The sequence below is a fragment of the Chiloscyllium punctatum genome, chromosome 9, assembly GCF_047496795.1.
Source record: "Chiloscyllium punctatum isolate Juve2018m chromosome 9, sChiPun1.3, whole genome shotgun sequence".
Taxonomy (NCBI): domain Eukaryota; kingdom Metazoa; phylum Chordata; class Chondrichthyes; order Orectolobiformes; family Hemiscylliidae; genus Chiloscyllium; species Chiloscyllium punctatum.
This window is the reverse complement of record NC_092747.1, coordinates 492,262-514,656: the sequence shown is the minus strand read 5'-3', so window position 1 is coordinate 514,656 and position 22,395 is coordinate 492,262. Positions and strand designations below refer to the sequence as shown.

Below are 22,395 nucleotides of genomic sequence, written 5' to 3'. Positions count from 1 at the left end.
TTAACTGAAACCTACTCCAGCCCTAACCCACTCCCAATCTCTGTAACCCCCTCCAGCCCCTACACACACTCCCTATCTCTGTTACCTCCTCCAGCCCCTACACCCCTCCCTATCTGTGTCACCTCCTCCAGCCCCTACATCCCTCCCTACCTCTGTAATCTCCTGCAGCCCCTCACCCTTCCTGATCTTTTGGAACTTTATAAAACATTTGTTAGGTCACAGCTGGAGTACTGTGTGCAGTTCCTGTTACCACACAATTGAAAGGACGTAACTGCACTCCAAGAAGGTACAGAGGAGATTCACTAGAATATTGCTCAGGACAGAAAGTCTCAGTTTTGAGGAGAGACAGGATCAGCTGGGTTTCATTTCCTTGGAGCAGAGGAGGTTGAGGGGGATCTGATTAAGGTTTACAACATTATGAGAGGCACAGACAGGATAGGTTGTGAGAATCTTTTCCCCGTTGCAGATATGTTTAAAACCAGAGGGGATAAGTTTAAGATGAGGAGTTTACAGGAGATCTGAGAGAATCTTTTCCCCAGAGGGTGGTGGGAATCTCTCTGCCTGAGAGAGTGGCGGAGGCAAATAGTCTCACAACATCGAAGAACCATCAGGATGAGCACTTAAAATGCCAGTGTATAGGAGGATATGGACCAAGTGCAGGTAAATAGGATTAATGTAGTTGGTGTTTGATTGTTGGCATAGAATTGATGGGCCGAAGGGCCTGTTTCACTGTTGTATAACTCTATGACTATCTCTGTTAACTCATCCAGCCGGCACACCCTTCCATGTGCCTGTTCGAGAATGCTAACCTTCACCTTTTCAATAATGTTCTCCTCACAGGTCTCGGCCACAGATGCTGACAGTGGAAGCTTTGGTGCCATCACATATTCTATCGGCTCTGGGATTGGCAGCTTGGCTCCTGTTCAGTTCAGTATCGACCAATACACTGGCAGAATCTGCACCACAAGCCAACTGGATCGAGATGAGGGGCCCAATCACTATGAGTTCACAGTGACAGCAATTGATGGGGTAAGAAATAATATTAATCTAATCAGGGCCATAGACATGCAGGGAGTTTTACTCTGTATCTAACCACATGCCGTTTAAGATAGAAAGCGATGGCACTGAACTCATGGAGCCCTGCCAGGTAATTTTTCACAAGTGAAGCATTTACGGAACCTCCTGGGAAAACATTCGGTACTTTGGAGCATCTGAAGATTAATAAGGAGGAGGTATTAGATGTTTTAATGGGCATACAGGTCATACTCCCCAGAGCCTGTTGAAATGGATCCCAGGCTGCTATGGGAAGCAAAAGAGGAGATTGCTGGGGTCCTGATGGAGATATTCAATTCTTCACCAGACACAGGTGAAGTACCAAATGACTGGAGGATAGCTAATGAGGTTCCATTGTTCAAGAAGGGCAGCAAGGATAGGCCAGGTAATCACACAGCAGATAGTCTGATGTCAATGGTAGGGAAATTATTAGAAAATATTTTGAAGGACAAGATTAATTAACACTTGCCTTCATTGGATGGGGTATTGAGTATAAGATACTGGATTAGTGGTGCTGGAAGAGCACAGCAGTTCAGGCAGCATCCAACGAGCAGCGAAATCAACGTTTCGGGCAAAAGCCCTTCATCAGGAATAAAGGCAGTGAGCCTGAAGCATGGTGCCTTTATTCCTGATGAAGGGCTTTTGCCCGAAACGTTGATTTCGCTGCTCGTTGGATGCTGCCTGAACTGCTGTGCTCTTCCAGCACCACTAATCCAGTATTTGATTTTCAGCATCTGCAGTCATTGTTTTTACCTTATTGAGTATAAGAGCTGACAAGTCATGTTAAAATTGCCCTGAAGATCCCTCTTGAAGGCTTTAGTCAGTAGATAGATGAATGCTAGTTTGATGAGACCATCTGCGAGGTCTTCAGGGAAATCTTAGTCATGTCCTTTCCTGCAGCATCTCATGATCAAGTTGTCAATAGACTCTTAAAGTCTCTATGACAAGGGTTGGATTTTGATAATCCAGAAGTCAATTTATGTCTTGAGTTGGCCCTTAAGTGCTCTTTGTTCTTCTCTGAATCTTTGTCATCATTCTCAGAAAGATTGGGTATTTTTATTCTCCTTCCTAATAGTGTGTAAAATTTGCATGGATCTCTTCTCAGAAATCATCTGCAAAGTAAGCTGCGTATGTTGCTTAAATCAGTATAATTTGGTGAAGGTATCAATCAGGGGTCAATCCATTATTAAATGTTTATCTTCGTGTGAGATGTTTTACTGAAGGTGAGTGCAGAGCTTGTTTATTTTTGTCTTTTACTTGCTTTGCTGTTTTGTCCTTTTATTTCTCTTCTTTTGTTTCTTACTTAATTTATTTGTCGCTGTTGTAGTTCCTTAAGAGTCAAACACCAGAGGGAGTTCACAACAAGTAAGGGGTGGTGATGTCACATCAGCTTTGGTACCCTATTAGAGCAATGAGAAGGAGAATTCCAGACAAAATGGCACTGACATGTGTGCTTCTTGTAGCTTTCCCTAATCACACTGTTTCAATTGGCTTTTCAATCAGTTCCATTGGTTGTGCGCTCAGGAGGCTCAGCATAAGAATGACCTTCCTGACTGGTTCCTGGACAGTGATTCCTTGTCATAGAGTCATAGAGATGTACAGCATGGAAACAGACCCTTCGGTCCAACCCGTTGGGCGAAGTTCACAGCACAAAGTCAGATCAGTTAATTGTTGTTTGTCCAAGAGAAAGGCTGCAGTAGTGAGTATAGTGAATTCTTTCTCGATTATATGTTTTTTGGAGGTAAGTCTCTTGATTAAACTTAAAATATAAGCCATAGCTATTAATTTAACCTGGGGCAGTGTTTGTAGAGGAACAAGGCGGTGTTATTTTCTGGGTCTGTAGATTGTGAAGGAGCAAAAATGGCCTTTGCAGTGATATGCACTTCTTGTCAGATGTGGGAGTTTAAAGAGAGTTTAAGGGTTACTGCAGATTATATCTGCCATAAACGCTGTTGGATGTGAATCTTTTCAGATCAAGTGGATCGGTTGGAGAGACAGATAGAAGCGATGAGGAATTTGCAACAGCAACAGTATGTGATGGATGGCAGATAAAGGAAGGGGGGAAGTCTCAGATACAGTCACATAGATGGGTTAACTCCAGGAAGGGTAAGAGAGGTAGGCAGCTAGTGCAGGAGTCTTTTGTGGATATACCCATTTCAAACAGGTATGCTGTTTTGGAAAATATAGGGGGTGATGGATTCTCAGGGGAACGTAGCACGAACAGCCAAGTTTCTGGTATTGAGACTGGCTCTAATGCAATGAGGGGTACATTGGCTTCAAAGAGATCAATTGTGTTAGGGGATTCTGTAGTCAGAGGTACAGACAGACGTTTCTGTGGCCAGCAGAGAAAAAGCAGAATGATGTGTTGTTTCCCTGGTGCCAGGATCAAGGATGTCTCAGAGAGGGTGCAGAATGTTCTCACGGGGAGAGGGGCCAGCAGGAGGTCATTGTCCACATTGGAACCAACGACATTGGAAGGGAAAAGGTTGAGATTCTGAAGGGAGATTACAGATAGTTAGGCAGAAATTTAAAAAGGAGGTCCTCAAGCTTAGTAATATCTGGATTACTCCCAGTGCGCGAGCTAGTGAGGGCAGGAATAGGAGGATAGAGCAGATGAATGCATGGCTGAGGAGCTGGTGTATGGGAGAAGGATTCACATTTTTGGATCATTGGAATCTCTTTTGGGGTAGAAGTGACCTGTACAAGGAAGACGGATTGCACCTAAATTGGAAGGTGACTAATATACTGGCAGGGAAATTTGCTAGAACTGCTCAGGAGGATTTAAACTAGTAAGGTGGGGGGGTGGGACCCAGGGAGATAGTGAGGAAAGAGATCGATCTGAGACGGGTACAGCTGAGAAAAGAAGTGAGTCAAGCAATCAGGGCAGGCAAGGACAAGGTACGACTAATAAATTAAACTGCATTTATTTCAATGCAAGGGGCCTAACAGGGAAGGCAGATGAACTCAAGGCATGGTTAGGAACATGGAACTGAGATAGGCAGGACTGGCAGCTGAATGTTCCAAGATACGAATGTTACAGGAAGGATAGAAAGGGAGGCAAGAGAGGAAGGGGAGTGGCATTTTTGATAAGGGATAGCATTACAGCTGTGCTGAGGGAGGATATTCCCGGAAATACATCCAGGCAAGTTATTTGGGTGGAACTGAGAAATAAGAAAGGGATGATCACCTTATTGGGATTGTATTATAGACCCCCCAATAGTCAGAGGGAAATTGAGAAACAAACTTGTAAGGAGATCTCAGTTATCTGTAAGAATAATGGGGTGGTTATGGTAGGGGATTTTAACTTTCCAAATATCGACTGGGACTGCCATAGTGTTAAAGGCTTAGATGGAGAGGAATTTCTTAAGAGTGTATAAGACAATTTTCTGATTCAGTATGTGGATGTACCTACTAGAGAAGGTGCAAAACTAGACCTACTCTTGGGAAATAAGGCAGGGCAGGTGACTGAGTGTCAGTGGGGGAGCACTTTGGGGCCAGCGAACATAATTCTATTCATTTTAAAATAGTGATGGAAAAGGATAGACCAAGTCGAAAAGTTGAAGTTCTAACTTGGAGAGAGGCCAATTTTGACGGCATTAGGCAAGAACTTTTGAAAGCTGATTGGAGGCAGATGTTTGCAGGTAAAGGGACAGCTGGAAAATAGGAAGCCCTCAGAAATGAGATAACAAGAATCCAGAGAAAGTATATTCCTGTCAGGGTGAAAGGGAAGGCTGGTAGGTATAGGGAATGCTGGATGACTAAAGAAATTGAGGGTTTAGTTAAGAAAAATAAGGAAGCATATGACAGGTATAGACAGGATAGATCGAGTGAATCCTTAGAAGAGTATAAAGGCAATAGGAGTATACTTAAGAGGGAAATCAGGAGGGCAAAACGGGGACATGAGATAGCTTTGGCAAATAGAATTAAGGGGAATCCAAAGGGTTTTTGCAAATACATTAAGGACAAAAGGTTAACTAGGGAGAGAATAGGGCCCCTCAAAGATCAGCAAGGTGGCCTTTGTGTGGAGCCACAGAAAATGGGGGAGATACTAAATGAATATTTTGCATCAGTATTTACTGTGGAAAAGGATATGGAAGATATAGACTGTAGGGAAATAGATGGTGACATCTTGCAAAATGTCCAGAGTACAGAGGAGGAAGTGCTGGATATCTTGAAACGGTTAAAAGTGGATAAATCCCAAGGACCTGATCAGGTGTACCCGAGAACTCTGTGGGAAGCTAGAGAAGTGGTTGCTGGGCCTCTTGCTGAGATATTTGTATCATCAATAGTCACAGGTGAGGTGCCAGAAGACTGGAGGTTGGCAAACGTGGTACCACTGTTTAAGAAGGGCGGTAAAGACAAGCCAGGGATCTATAGACCGGTGAGCCTGACCTCGGTGGTGGGCAAGTTGTTGGAGGGAATCCTGGGGGACAGGATGTACATGTATTTGGAAAGGCAAGGACTGATTCGGGATAGTCAACATGGATTTGTGCGTGGGAAATCATATCTCACAAACTTGATTGAATTTTTTGAAGAAGTAACAAAGAAGATTGATGAGGGCAGAGCAGTAGATGTGATCTGTATGGACTTCAGTAAGGCGTTTGACAAGGTTCCCCATGGCAGACTGGTTAGCAAGGTTCGATCTCACGGAATACAGGGAGAACTAGCCATTTGGATACAGAACTGGCTCAAAGGTAGAAGACAGAGGGTGGTGGTGGAGGGTTGTTTTTCAGACCGGAGGCCTGTGACCAGTGGAGTGCCACAAGGATCGGTGCTGGGTCCTTTACTTGTTGTCATTTACGTAAATGATTTGGATGCGAGCATAAGAGGTACAGTTAGTAAGTTTGCAGATGACACCAAATTTGGAGGTGTAGTGGACAGCAAAGAGGGTTATCTCAGATTACAACAGGATCTGGACCAGATGGGCCAATGGGCTGAGAAGTGGCAGTTGGAGTTTAATTCAGATAAATGCGAGGTGCTGCATTTTGGGAAAGCAAATCTTAGCAGGACTTAAACACTTAATGGTAAGGTCCTCGGGAGTGTTACTGAACAAAGAGACCTTGGAGTGCAGGTTCATATCTCCTTGAAAATGGAGTCGCAGGTAGGTAGGATAGTGAAGAAGGTGTTTGGTATGCTTTCCTTTATTGATCAGAGTATTGAGTGCAGGAGTTGGGACGTCATGTTGCGGCTGTACAAGACATTGGTTAGGCCACTGTTGGAATATTGCGTGCAGTTCTGGTCTCCTTCCTATCGGAAAGATGTTGTGAAACTTGAAAGGGTTCAGAAAAGATTTACAAGGATGTTGCCAGGGTTGGAGGATCTGAGCTACAGGGAGAAGCTGAACAGGCTGGGGCTGTTTTCCCTGGAGCGTCGGAGGCTGAGGAATAACTTTATAGAGGTTTACAAAATTATGAGGGGCATGGATAGGATAAATAGACAAAGTCCTTTCCCTGGGTTCGGGGAGTCCAGAACTGGAGGGCATAGGTTTAGGGTGAGAGGGGAAAGATATAAAAGAGACCTAAGGGACAACGTTTTCACGCAGAGGGTGGTACGTGTATGGAATGAGCTGCCAGAGGAAGTGGTGGAGGCTGGTACAATTATAACATTTAAGAGGCATTTGGATGAGTATATGAATAGGAAGGGTTTGGAAGGATGTGGGCCGGGTGCTGGTAGGTGGGACTAGATTGGGTTGGGATATCTGGTTGGCATTGTGTGAGGACAGTGCAGCAGAAACCAGCTTTAATCCACCACCACCCCCTCCTTCCCCAACCTCATCCCAGGTCCAAACTTCCCTATCTCCCACGCCCCTTTGACCTGACTAACCTGTCCATCTTCCTTCCCACTGACCAATCCCATTTACCTCCTACCTGCATCTACCTATCACCATCCCACCTACCTTTCCCCCAGCCTCCCTCTATTTATTCTCAGCCCCCTTCCCCCTCCCCATTCCTGATGAAAGGTCCTGCCCAAAACGTCGAGTCCCCTGCTCTCCTGCTGTGCTTTTTCCAGCTTCATGTTTTATTGACAGTACAACAGAAATATCTAGACTCTGAAGAGACAACACTCACCTCTCTCTCTCTCTCTCTCTCTCCCTCTCTCTCTCTCATTTCACCACCCCCCCCAAGCAGTAACAGAAAACCCCCAGTAGCTAGCCACTGGCCCAATCTTTTCTCCATCAGCTTGGGGGAGAAACCACCCAAAAGGTTCCGAAAGGGCAAACACTGAACCAGTGTCATCAGCTTTAGAGGGAATTGAAAGGAATCAAAACAAAACAACTCATCAACATCTCTGTCAGGATTGGTGTGTCTTTAACTTTTACCCCAATCCCTAAGAGTTACATCTTGTCTGTGTCCCTGTTTATATATGTCGGGGAATTTTTAAAAAGGGGAGTCACTGGAATGCTTTGAGATCCAAGGCAGTGTAATCTTCAGTGAGGTTTCCAAAAGTCTGCAAAAGTGATCTTGCAGTTATTGAGGAGCAGTCCCTGCTGCTTCGCAATGTACCCCCACTACTGGTTACCCAGGCCAGTTCTACCCCCTTGATCTGTTGTAGCTGCAGTAATGAGCTATTTACCTTCAGTGGGTTACTCTGCTGTGATGAGGAGTTTATATGTTCACTCCTGCAGCATCAGAATGAGTGATGTCGTACTGAAAGATTCAGTAGACTTTTAGACAACTCCTTGTATCTATATATATTGCAATCAAAGGATCGTATAAGTCAGGGCTGAGCTGTTTATATACAAACTGGAACACACTCCTGTCAGTGTGTCTTGCTGTAAGAGGACTCGGTAAGATGGAGAGTGAGAATTTTATACCCTGAGAACACATGTACCATGATGGCACCCAAATCATGGGCATGTCACACACTCGCTGTGACACATCAGTGGGCACAAGAATTTCTGTGATCAAGTGTTTCAGTGTTTGTGATAACTCCAGTATTAACCTCTCACTCTGTGTCTCCACCTCTCCACCAGGGCGGCCTGAAGTCAGTGGCCTATGTGAAAGTTTACTTGGATGATATCAATGATAACAGGCCAGTGTTCTACCCAGTCCAGTATGCGGCCAGTGTCAGCACACAGAGCTTACCGGGGACTGCTGTACTCAGAGTGTCTGCTTTTGACAAGGATGTTGGACAGAATGGAAAAGTGACCTATCGGATTGTGTCAGGAAACCTGCTGTCATTATTCACACTGAACAGGGACACAGGTAAGTGCCTTTGTGCTAAACTCTTGTGAACAAACACAGAGAGAATCTAGTTGACCCCAGCTGTACCCTCAGATCCCTGGCCACTACCTTGAAGCCAACACAAGGCTCTTGTTTTGCTGTGACTCCCCCCAACAGAACTGATTGCCTGATCAGAGAGCCCCAGGGTAAAGCAGGACAGACTACACTAACTGTTAGCTCCTGACAGAGCTGGCTCAGTGACCTTGTCCTTGTTCCAAGCTTCAGTGAATTTTTTTCCCTGAAAAATTGCTGCTGTGTGTCATCATGTCCGCTTGTTTTGTTGGGACACTTCCTGCCCTCTGGAAACTTCCTGTTTAACATTTGGCCTTCACCGAACAGCTGTGAGAAACTGATTGTTCCGTCCAGACCTTGCTCCTTCAGCACCCCCACTCACTGCTCTGCCCCTGCCCCCGCACAACTCTCCCCCCATATAACTCTCCCCCTCCTCCTCTCCCCCTCTATGTCTTTCACTTTCCCTCCTGCACCCTCCCCCCATTTACATTTCTCCTTTTAGCCCATCCTGGCCACTTGACTCGACCCCACACTCTACCTCCTTCACCCTCCCTCCTCCTCTTCCCCCATCACACTCACCCAACTCTTCCCACTAAAACCCTCACTCCTCCTCTCCTCTGTGTGCAGAGGATTTATTTTGTGAGTTGTCAATGGTGGAATCTTGTCTCTGACCTAACAGTTCAATCTCATTCCAATTCCCTTTCATCTATCCGTCTATCTACCTCTCTATCTGTCTCTTTCATTTTACTTTCTCCCACTCTCTCATTCACTCTCCATCACTCCCCCATGCTCTCCATCACTCCCCCATGCTCTCCATCACTCCCCCGATCTCTCCATCACTCCCCCACGCTCTCCATCACTCCCCCACGCTCTCCATCACTCCCCCGATCCCTCCATCACTCCCCCACGCTCTCCATCACTCCCCCACGCTCTCCATCACTCCCCCGATCCCTCCATCACTCCCCCACGCTCTCCATCACTCCCCCACGCTCTCCATCACTCCCCCGGTCTCTCCATCACTCCCCCGCTCTCTCCATCACTCCCCCACTCTCTCCATCACTCCCCCGCTCTCTCCATCACTCCCCCACGCTCTCCATCACTCCCCCACGCTCTCCATCACTCCCCCGGTCTCTCCATCACTCCCCCGCTCTCTCCATCACTCACTGACTCTATTCCTCCCTCTCGTTTTCTCTCCTCTAGAAATGACGGCTGTCTCTTTTGACCTTTTAAAAATAGTTGCTTCGTTGGCTGAGGATTTACCCAGAATCCTGTTCGTGAAGTGGGTGCAAAGAATATAGGACCCATTACCCACACAATCACTCTGCACCAACCAGTTCCTCACACGGTCACTCTTCACTGACCCCTTCCCCACACGATCTCTCTGCACTGACCCCTTCCCCACACGCTCACTCTGCACCAACCACTTTCTCACACGGTCACTCTTCACTGACCCCTTCCCAACACGATCTCTCTGCACTGACCCCTTCCCCACATGATCACTCTGCACTGACCCCTTCCCTAAACGATCACTCTGCACTGACCCCTTCCCCACACAATCACTCTGCACTGACCCCTCCCTCACATGGTCACTCTGCACCGATCCCTACCCCACATGGTCACTCTGCACTGACCCCTTCCTCACACGGTCACTCTGCACTGACCCCTTCCCCACATGATCACTCTGCACTGACCTCTTCCTCATATGGTCACTCTGCACTGACCACTTCCCTACATGGTCACTCTGCACTGACCCCTTCCCCACATGGTCACTCTGCACTGACCCCTTCCCCACACGATCACTCTGTACTGACCCCTTCCCCACATGGTCACTCTGCACTGACCCCGTCCTCACATGGTCACTCTGCACTGACCCCTTCCCCACATGATCACTCTGCACTGACCCCTTCCCCACATGATCACTCTGCACTGACCTCTTCCTCACACGATTACTCTGTACTGACCCATTCTCCACATGATCACTCTGCACTAACCCCTTCCCCACACGATCACTCTGCACCGACCCTGCCCACATGGTCACTCTGCACCGACCCCTGCCCCACACGGTCACTCTGCACCAACCCCTTCTCCACATGATCACTCTGCACTGACACCTTCCCCACACGGTCACTCTGCACCGACCCCTACCCCACATGGTCACTCTGCACTGACCCCTGCCACACATAGTCACTCTGCACCGACACCTTCCTCACACGGTCACTCTGCACCGACCCCTGCCCCACATAGTCACTCTGCGCCGACTCCTTCCTCACACGGTCACTCTGCACCGCCCCCTGCCCTACATGGTCACTCTGCACTGACTCCTGCCCCACATTGTCACTCTATACTGACCCCTTCCCAACACGGTCACTCTGCACCAACCCCTTCTCCACACGGTCACTCTGCGCTGCCCCCTGCCCTACATGGTCACTTTGCACTGACCCCTTCCCCATACGATCACTCTGCACCAACCCCTTCACCACACGGTCACTCTGCACCGCCCCCTGCCCTACATGGTCACTTTGCACTGACCCCTTCCCCATACGGTCACTCTGCACTGACCCCTTGCCCACATGGTCACTCTGCACTGACCCCTGCCCCACACAGACATTGAGCAGTAATTTCTGGTAAAGTCTGAGGGGCAGTTTGAAAGTTTCCCCTGATGTATCAGTCACACTGACACTCTTTCTGGTTCAGTCTCTGTGTTCCACTATCCCTGGCTAATGGTGATATATTCGTGATTGGTGAGGCAGGTGCAAGTGGGTCCCACGGTCACACCTTACCATCTGGTGTTATAAATGTCACTGGATTCAGATTATGTGTACAAACAGCTCTCTCCCTGTTCCTGTGCCCTGGGCAATTTCCTGCATGAACTAACAGCACTCAGACGTGCCAAGATAAACTCTACAGTAAGAAGCAATGGCTGAAAATCATTTCTCCTTGAATAAGAATTGGCAGATAGTGTCCTGAGATTCACACACGGGGAATGTACTGCTCCTGGAACCAGTCACAGATAGCTGGCCGCACAGAGCGTTTAGCCAGTGGTCAGTGGTCAGTGCAATCAGGCTTTTTAATGGTCTCATTCCAGAACGATCTCTTATTGTTCTGTTCTGAGGAATCACACTTGCCTTTTCCAACAGGAAATCCACAGAACAAGTATAAAAATAATGTCACAAAAATAACTGATTAAATTTTCTCTGGAGACCCAGAAAAAAATCCTGTTTCTTCCTAATTCCGTGTGGGGTAAACATGTGTGTCTGTGTGATGAGCTAGTTTTATTTGTGGGGGAAGAGGTGGTGATATGTATTATGATAAATAGCATGGTTTGTGGTTGGGGGTCATGGGTTGATGTCATGTCTGTGTATACAGAGTCAGGTGGTGAGGGACAGGGGGCTGGAGTTGAGCTAATGATTGCTGTTGTTGGGCCAGTTCCCTAAAAGTGAAACTGTGTCTTGTTCCAACAGGTGTCCTATCCCTTGTTGCTCATGTACATGACAGAGCAGGTACTGTCCAGCAACTGGTCATCTCTGCCCGAGATGCAGGAGGTCTCACATCATTGGTCAATGCCATGGTGAACATCAGCATTGTTTCGGGTACTGTCTCACCACCACTCTTTGAACAAGCTCAATATTTCTTCACCATCCCTGAAGATGTGAGGAGAGGGTCCCATATTGGCTCTGTCAGGGCCATAAACTCCCCAGGTGAGTCTGGGACAGTTCTGGTGAAATACGCTGTGGATCCTGGTAAATAATCACCTTTGACCTCTGCCTAAGACCTCTGACCTTAACAAATGCAACATGTTCATGATGCTGGAATTCTGTTCAGTTTTATTCCTCTCATGTTACACTGTTCCCTAAAATTGTCATCAAACCCTGAACAGCTGAATTGTTCATGATAATACATTCATAATGCTTGCATCCATAATTAACAAGAACTTTACTCTGATTGAACATTGGTCATTCTCAGACTCCTCACTCTGACTGGATAATCTTCGAATCATTGAACTATACAGCACAGTAAAGGTCCTTCGGCCCACCAAGTACTCTATGCTACTCTCTCCCCACCCCCACCCTCCTCTAGCTTATCTCTCCACGCTTCAGGCTCACTGCCTTTATTCCTGATGAAGGGCTTTTGCCCGAAACGTCGATTTCGAAGCTACTTGGATGCTGCCTGAACTGCTGTGCTCTTCCAGCACCACTAATCTAGAATCTGGTTTCCAGCATCTGCAGTCATTGTTTTTACCCCTGACAAAAAAAAACACACTAAATCTATAGTTTTCCCACTTTGTTGCACTAGATTCATAGCCTTAAACATTTCATGTGTGTATCAAAGTACTTTACAAAGATTGTGAGGTTTCCCACCTCATATCCCCTCCCAGGCAGTGCATTCTAGACCCCTCTGGGTAAAAAGATTTTTCCTCCACTCACCTCTAACCCTCCAGCCTTTCACTTTAAAATTATTTCCCTTGATACTGACCCTTCAACTAAGGGGAACAACTATTTCCTATTCGCCCCTGCCAATGCCCCTCAAGATCTTATACATCTGTATCAAGTCTCCCCTCAGTCTTCCTTGCTCCAAAGAAAACCACCTGAGCTTATCCAGCCTCTCTTCATCGCTAACCTACTCAATCCCCAACAACATCCTGGTGAAGCTTCTCTGTACCTCCCTGCAATGCAATCACATCCTTGCTGTAGTGTGAGGACCAGACTGGACACCATACTCCAGTATGGTCAAACCAAAGTCAAATCCAGCTCCAACATTGCCTTCCTGCTCTTTTAATCTGTTTTAACTGATAAAGACGTGTCCTGTATGCCTTTCCTGGACCTGATGGGATGCATCCGCAGATATTAAATGAAACAGCTACAGAGATAATGGATGCACTGGTGTACTCTTCCAGGAATCTTTAAAGTCCCAGAAGATTGGAAAACTGTCAGGAAAACACCTTTGTTTCAAAAGGGAAGCAGACAGGAAAGAGGTAACTCAAGGCCAGTTAGCCTCATGTCTTTCATTAGGAAAATGTCAGATTCTACTATAAAGGATAGATAACAGCGTGTTCACAAACACAGAATATGATCAAGCAGGGTCAACGTGGCTTCATGATTTTTGTCTTTCTTTTCATTCTTCTAAAATCCAATGAGTAAAGCTCCAATCACATTTGTCACCGATCAGCCCATCCAACAATCCTGTCTATATCCTCCTAAATTTGTAGGCTATCCTCCTCACTATTTACCATTCCATCAATTTTTGTGTTATCTCTGAGCTTACTGATCAACCTTCCTACATTCAAGTCTAAATCTCTTTTATTAACCACAAGGGCCCCTATACTGATCTCTGTGAGGTCCCATTGGACAGAGGCTTCTAGTCACAAAATCACCCTCAACCATCATCCTCTGCTTCCTGCCTCTCAGCCAACAGTGGAGCCAATTTGCCAAATTTCCTTGGATCCCATGGACAATCAGTCTCAAATTTGGACCTTATCAAAAGCCTTGTTGAAGTCCAAGTAGACTACGTCAAAGCATTTCCCTCATCTACACACTGAGTTACCACTTTGGGAAACTAAATCCAGTGGTCAAACATGACCCCCTTTATTCCCTGATTCTCCAGATACAGATTAATCCTGTTCCATAGAATCGCTTATAGTTTTCCCACCACTGAGCTTAGACGGACTGCGTAAATTCTGTGTGTTCTGGGAATGGTTCACGGGAGTCTGAAATTAGAGAAATCATCCCAATGGCCATTTTGGGAAAAATGTAAAATGATTTGTTTTGAGTTGTGACCCATGAGTGAGACAAGAGACAGATCAAGACAATGCCCTCCTCCTACTTTGGTCATTGTGTCCCTAAACAGGTCCTTACAGTAAGGGGGTTAAATTTACATGTAAGCGGGGAGTTAAAGACGGTAGAATGTCCGTATCCACAGATTTAGTTTCCGCGGTTTCAGTTATCTGTGATTTACCACGGCTCGAAAATATTACATGGAACATTCCAGAAATAATTCTAGGGGGCTGCCAGAAAGAAAAATTTCCCATTTAACTGATAGGTTTAGCTACTATCCACGGTGGGTCTTGGAACATATCACCCGCGGATATGTTCGATGACATTGCTTTATGTGGTTAAAGCAGGTGAATTAATGCAACAAAGAGTTGCAAAGACAGTTGTGTGAAGAGTTTGTGGGTACAGGTAAACCTCAGGAACATTTTCACAGATCAGCTGGGTCACGTTGTTTGAAACTGATTGATTGATGGACTTATTTCTGATTGGCAGGTCATTCAGACTCTATCTCCTATACGATTTCCTCTGGAGATCCCAATGGTTACTTTGCAATTGGCATTAGCTCGGGTTTGATCCAGACCAGCATTCCGTTGGACCATGAATCTCATCCTGTTGTGATTCTGGATGTTCAGGCGAGCAGTGGTTCCCCTCCTGCCTATAGCAGTACCAAGGTCAAGATCACAATATCTGACATCAACGATAACACACCAACATTCCCCACCTCATCTGAATCAATTCTGGTCCCGGAGAACACAGAGATCGGTACTGTCATCTACACCGTACACGCAGATGATCAGGATAGTGGAGCCAATGGTCGGGTGCAGTTTGACATTGTTTCCAATGAAGACAAGACATTCAGCATTGACCGAACGTCTGGGAAGCTGCGTGTGATTGGATCTTTGAGCTTTGAAACACTCCCACGCTATGACCTGAAAATTGTGGCTAAAGATAGTGGGGCTCCACAGCTCAGCTCCACCTTCACATTAATTATTCACATTCAGGACGAGAGCGATAATGCCCCAATCTTCGATACCTTGACCTATAGGGTTGAAGTGAAAGAAGGGACAGCTATTAACACTCGGTTTCTCCAGGTCCGAGCCCTGAGTCAGGACAGCAGAGACAACCACATCACTTACTACCTGCGGACTGATGGTGACTCAGCCAACTTTGGAATCCTCCCTGAAAGTGGCTGGTTGTATGTGAAAAGTGCCCTTGACCGTGAAAACAAAGACCTGTTTAGTCTGACTGTTGTGGCTTCGAGTAGTGAGGGCGACCAGAGGAAAACAGGGACTGCCATGGTCCGAGTCTGTATCACTGATGAGAATGACAATGCACCAAAACTCAGTGAGGACCAGTATTTCTTCACCATCCAGGAGAACATACCACCTTCATCACCCATTGGACGCATCCTAGCAACTGATCGTGACCATGGGATTAACAGCAAGCTGACCTATAGGCTCTTCCCAGCACATTCCAGCTTTCAGATCAACTCACTCACCGGTAATTATCTTCCAATTCGCCAACTGTTGCAATGGGTCTACAGCAGAGAATTCTCTGGCCTCCCTTCTCTATGGTCCTCTGGTAATCCACGTTAATCCAAATTAACATCTTCCTGGTTAATGTGTCATCAGCCCAGTATTGAACTCCAAGATACTGTGAGATTTCTTTATTCATCCATGGAATGTGTGTATCACTGACTGAGCCATAGTTTATCACACAGCCCTCATTGCCCTCAAACTGAGTGGTTTGCTTGGCTATTTTAGAGGCAGTTAAGACTCAACCATGTTATTATGGGTCTGGAGTCACATGTCAGACCAGGTCATAGCAGCAGATTTCCTTCACTGAAGGACATCAGTGATCCAGATGGGAACTGATAGGCAAACAGTTGATTGAAATAATCCACACATTAGGGAGAGAGAAAGAGAGAAGAGGTCACTGTCCAGTGTCACAATCCCAGCTGATGTTATTTCTGGGCAAATCAGATCCCAGGTTGAAACCTGACTCAATAATCATGGTTTGTTTGGTTTTAATAAGGTGGTCTCTTACCCACAACATAAACACACAATGTTGCAGATTTGGCTTTGAGAATAAACAGAGATTTATTGCACAAAGAAACAAAAAAAAGGAATAAACCAAATTATTTATATCTAACCCCTTTTCTTAAGATTTCAAAACACACAATAAAAATGCAATCCCACCAATCCCAACAGTATCACATCCCAGTCCTCAGACACAAGGGAGAATTCCCGCCTCTGTCTCACATGAGGGATGACGTCGCTGTGACTGTGAGATTCTGATAGTCTCTTCTTAGATTTGTAAGATAATCGTGTTTTAGATCTTTCCATTTCACATAACCTCTTCAGGGTTTTAACCAAACACTTCTTATCCTAAACCCCTTACACTAAGGTGTCATATTTTTTGCAATTTATTTCTTAATTGACTGAATAATGGCATGTCTAACTAGGCCAGAGTACGGACACCATCCCTTTTTTTAAGTCATCTTCTCCCGTTCCCAGGAGCAACTGTTTCACACAGACAGATTAACCATGGGGAACGCAGGGATGCTCTGGAGGGTTGGTGTAGACTGGATGGGTTGAATGGCCTGCTTCCACACTGCAGGGACTCTATGAACTGTCCACAAACGGCACTTAAAGAAAAGCTTTTTTTTTCAGCATATGGGTGTTTCTCTGAATCAATGCTAACTTCCTCAACTGAAACCTAATTTACAATAGAAACTCTCTGCAGAAACTCAGTGCTTTCTCTCTTTCTGTATTTTGAACGGAATCATGATGGCTACAGAAATGATTCTGGATTATAGTGGTGCTGGAAAAGCACAGCAGTTCAGACAGCTCCTTGGATGCTCCCTGACCTGCTGTGTTTTTTCAGCACCACTCTAATCCAGAATCTGGTTTCCAGCATCTGCAGTCATTGTTTTTACCTACAGAAATGATTACAAGTTAATCATGAAACCCTTTTAGATATCGTGAAAAGCATGCAGATCATGAGATCAAAATTCAAGCCAGCAAAATCAATAGCAAACAATACAAAAAAACTCACAGTCCCCACATCAGACAGTGATCCCTGGGTTGGAGAGAGGTAGGAGATCAGGAAATAGTTTGGAAAGCACTGAATGATGCAGTGGTTGAAATGGCATCTATTCCATAGGTGCATATCCGTCCAATGCAGTGCATGACTTCCTCAGTTCACTGTGCTGGTGTATGTTGGTACAGAACCATGGGATTGGATTACTTACGTGTTTGTGTTTGACCAGTACAGTTTCAATGGGCTGAATGTCCTCTTCCTGTGCAACAGACTTTCATGACTATGACTCGAGGTACTAATGTAGATACCAAAGTTTGGGAGAAGATTTGTAGCTCGGGTGCTCATTGTTGTGGTTCTGTTCGCCGAGCTGGGAATTTGTGTTGCAAACGTTTCGTCCCCTGTCTAGGTGACATCCTCAGTGCTTGGGAGCCTCCTGTGAAGCGCTTCTGTGTTGTTTCCTCCGGCATTTATAGTGATTTGTTTCTGCCGCTTCCGGTTGTCAGTTCGAGCTGTCCGCTGCAGTGGCCGGTATATTGGGTCCAGGTCGATGTGTTTGTTGATAGAGTCTGTGGATGAGTGCCATGCCTCTAGGAATTCCCTGGCTGTTCTCTGTTTGGCTTGCCCTATAATAGTAGTGTTGTCCCAGTCGAATTCATGTTGCTTGTCGTCTGTGTGTGTGGCTACTAAGGATAGCTGGTCGTGTCGTTTCGTGGCTAGTTGGTGTTCATGTATACGGATCGTTAACTGGCTTCCTGTTTGTCCGATGTAGTGTTTTGTGCAGTCCTTGCATGGGATTTTGTACACTACATTAATTTTGCTCATAAACTTCCTTCATTCATTCATGGAACATCATATCATTGGCTGGGTCAGCATTTATTGCCCATCCCTAGTTGCCCTTTGAAGAGGTGGGGGTGAGCTGCCTTCTTGAACCACAGCAGTCCATGTGCTGTAGATAGACCCACAATGCCCTTACAGAGGGAATTCCAGGAATTTGGCCCAGTAGTGATAGTGAAGGAGCAGCGATATATTTCCAAGTCAGGATGGGAATTGGCTTGGAGGGGAACTTGCAGGGGGTGGTGTTCCCACATATCTGCTGCCCTTGCCCTTCTAGATGATAGTAATCGTGGATCTAGAAGGTGCTATATGAGGATCTTTGGTGAATTTCTGCAGTGCATCTTGTAGATAGTGTACACACTGCTACTACTGTGCATCAGTGGTAGAGGGAGTGGATTCTTGTGGATAATGGCCAATCAAGAGGGCTGCTTTGTTCTGGATGGTGGTGTTGGAGCTGCACCCATCCAGGCAAGTGGGGAGTATTCTGTCACACTACTGCCTTGTGTCTTGTAGATGATGGACAGGCTTTGGGGAGTCAAGAGGTGAGTGTTGTTCTACAGCATTCCAAGCCTCTGACCTGCAGCCATTGAGTTTATCTGGCAAATGCAATTCGGTTTCAGGTCAATGGTAAACCCCAGGATGTTGATTGAGAGGGATTCAGTGATGGTAACACCACTGACAATCAACTGGGAGAGATGGGGGGGGTGGGGGGTTGGTGGTGGTTGGGTTATCTGTTGTTGAACTTGGTCATTGTGTAGCGTTTGTGTTGATACACATTGACTCTCACTGGGATACAGGGCCCACATGCACTAACTCTAATTGGGTTACAGGTTCCCACATGCATACTGAACATTACTGGGGGACAGTCCGACATGCAATGAGTCCAACCTTGGCCCCACACACACACTGACTCTCACTGGGGTACAGTGCCACACACAGTGACTCTCACTGGGGCACAGTTTCACACACACTGACTCTCACTGGGGTACAGTCCCACATGCACTGACTCACTGGGATACAGTCCCATACACACACTGACAGTCACTGGGATACAGTCCCAAACTCACTGTCACTGGGTTACGGGTCCCACAAACATACACTGACTCTCACTGGGGTACAGTCCCACACACACACTGCCTCACTGGGGTACAGCCCCACACACACTGACTCTCACTGGGGTACAGTCCCACACACACACTGACTCTCCCTGGGGTATAGTCCCACACACACACTGACTGTCACTGGGGTACAGTCCCACACACAAATTTACTCTCACTGGGCACATTCCACACTCGCTGACTCTCACTGGGTTACAGGACCACACACACACTGACTCTTACTGGGATACAGTACCACACATACAATGACTCTCACTGGGGTATAGAACCGTCCCACACACTGACTCTAACTGGGGCACATTCCCACACACATGGACCCTCACTGGGCTACAGCCCCACACACACACGGACTCTCACTGCGGTACAGTCCCACAGGCACTGATGCTCACTGGGATACAGTCCCCCCTACACACATTGGGATTCTCACTGGGTACAGCCCCACACACACATTGACTCTCACTGGGTTACACCTCCCATGCACACACTGACTCTCACTGGGATACGCCTCCTACGTACACACTGACTCTCACTGGGGTACAGTCCCACACACAAACTGACCCTCACTGGGACACAGTCCCACATACACACTGACTCTCACTGGGGTACAGACCCACACACACACTGACTCTCACTGGAGTACAGTTGAACACACAAACTGACTCTCACTGGGGTACAGTCCCACACACACTGACTCTCACTGTGGTGCAGTCCCACACACACCCTGACTCTCACTGGGGTACAATCCAACACACACTGACTCTCATTGGGTACAGGTGCTCCACACACACTGACTCTCACTGGGGTACAGTCCCACACACACTGACTCTCACTGGGATACAGTCGCACACAGATTGAGTCTCACTGGGGCACAGATCCACACACACTGACTCTCACTGGGGTACACTCCCACACATATAATGGCTCTCACTGGGGTACAGTCCTACGCACTAACTGAACATCACTGGGGTACAGTCCCACACAGACACTAACTCTCACTGGAATACAGTCTAGAACACAAACTGACTCTCACTGGGGTACAGTGCCACACACACACACTGACTCTCACTGGGGTACAGTCAAACACAGACACTGACTCTCACTGAGGTACCGTCCCACATGCACTGACTTTCACTGGGGTACAGTCCTGCATGCACTGACGCTCAATGGGGTACAGTCCCACGCACATATTGACTCTCCCTTGGATACCGTCTCACATATACACTGATTCTCACTGGGTACAGTCACACACACATTGATGTTTACTGGGCTACAAGTCCGACACACAAACTGACTTTCACTGGGGTACAGTCACACACGCACGCACGCGCACACACACACACACACACAAACACAAACACAGACCCTCACTGGGGTACAGTCCCATACGCACACTGACAGTCACTGGGGTACAGTCCCAAACTCACTATCACTGGGTTACGGGTCCCACACACACTGTCTCTCACTGGGGTGCAGTTCCCATACACACTGACTCTCCCTGGGGTACAGTCCCACAATGACTCTCACTGGCGTACAGTCCCACACATACTTACTGACTCTCACTGGGGTACAGTCCCACACACAAATTGACTCTCACTGGAGCACAGTCCCACACACACTGACTCTCACTGGGTTATAGACCCGTCCCACACACTGACTCTAACTGGGGCACATTCCCACACACACTGACTTTCACTGGGGTACATGCCCCACACACACATGGACCCTCACTGGGCTACAGTCCAACACACAAACTGACCCTCACTGGGGCACAGTCCCACACAGACACTAACTCTCACTGGAGTACAGTTGAACACACAAATTGACTCTCACTAGGGGACAGGGCCCACACACACTGATTCTCACTGCAGTACAGCCCCCCCCCACACACTGACTCTCACTGGGGTACAGATCCCACATACACATTGACTCTCACTGGGATACAGTCCCACACGCACACTGACTCTCACTGGGGTACAGTCCTACACACACTGACTCTCACTGGGTACAGTCCCACACACATGGACTCTCATTGGGATACAGTCACACACATCCACAGATTCTCACTGGGTATGGTCCCACACACATGCACTGACTCTCACTGGGGTACAGTCCCACACATACTGACTCTCACTGGGTACAGTTCAACACACACACTGACTCTCACTGGGGCACAGTTCCACACAGACACTGACTCTCACTGGGGTACAGTCGCGCACACACTGACTCTCACTGGGGTACAGTCCCACATACAAACTCACTCTCACTGAGTAAAGTCTCACACATACACTGACTCTCACTGGGGTACAGATCCCACATACACACTGACTCTCACTGGGGTACAGTTCCACACACACACAGACTCTCACTGGGGTACAGTTCCGCGCACACACTGACTCTCACTGGGTTACAGTTCCCATATACACACACACTGACTCTTACTGGGGTACAGTCCCACACACACTGATTCTCACTGTGGTGCAGTCCCACACACACACTGACTTTCACTGGGGTACAGACCCACACACACTGACTCTCACTGGGTTACAGTCCTACAGGCACACACTGACTCTCACTGGGGTACAGCCTCACACACACACACTGAATCTCACTGGGGTACAGTCCCAGACACACTGACTCTCACCGGGGTACAGTCCCACACAAACACTGACTCTCACTGGGGTACAGTCCCACACACACTGACTGTCACTGGGGTACAGTCCCACACACACTGACTCTCACTGGGGTACGGTCCCACACACATACTGACTCGCACTGGAGTACAGTCCCACACACACTGATTCTCACTGGGGTGCAGTCCCACACACACACACTGACTCTCACTGGGGTACAGTCCCACACACACACACACTGACTCTCACTGGGGTACAGTCCCACACATACATTGATTCTCACTGGGGTACAGCCCCACACACACTGACTCTCACTGGGGTACAGTCCCACACACATACTGACTCGCACTGGAGTACAGTCCCACACACACACTCACTGGGGTACAGTCCCACACACACACTGACTGTCACTGGGTTAAAGTCCCACACACACTGACTCTCACCGGGTTACAGTCCCACACACACACTGACTCTCACTGGGGTACAGTCCCACACACACTGACTCTCACTGGGGTACGGTCCCACACACACACTGACTCTCACTGGGTTGACGTCCCACACATACTGACTCTCACTGGGGTACAGTCCCACACACAGTCTCACTGGGGTACAGTCCCACACACATACACTGACTCTCACTGGGGTATAGTCCCACACACACTGATTCTCACTGGGGTGCAGTCCCACACACACACACACTGACTCTCACTGGGGT

At 47.3% G+C, this 22,395-nt stretch overlaps 1 protein-coding gene across 2 annotated transcripts in view; it reads left to right on the top strand.

The window, feature by feature from the left end:
• LOC140481056 (protocadherin-16-like) overlaps window positions 1-22,395 on the top strand; it is a 367,181-nt gene that overhangs the window by 228,438 nt on the left and 116,348 nt on the right. For both annotated transcript variants that reach the window (XM_072576651.1, XM_072576652.1), the window contains 4 exons: window positions 841-1,029; window positions 8,027-8,258; window positions 11,750-11,986; window positions 14,549-15,556. In XM_072576651.1, coding sequence (XP_072432752.1) covers window positions 841-1,029; window positions 8,027-8,258; window positions 11,750-11,986; window positions 14,549-15,556 — 1,666 coding nt within the window. The remainder of the gene's footprint in view (window positions 1-840; window positions 1,030-8,026; window positions 8,259-11,749; window positions 11,987-14,548; window positions 15,557-22,395) is intronic.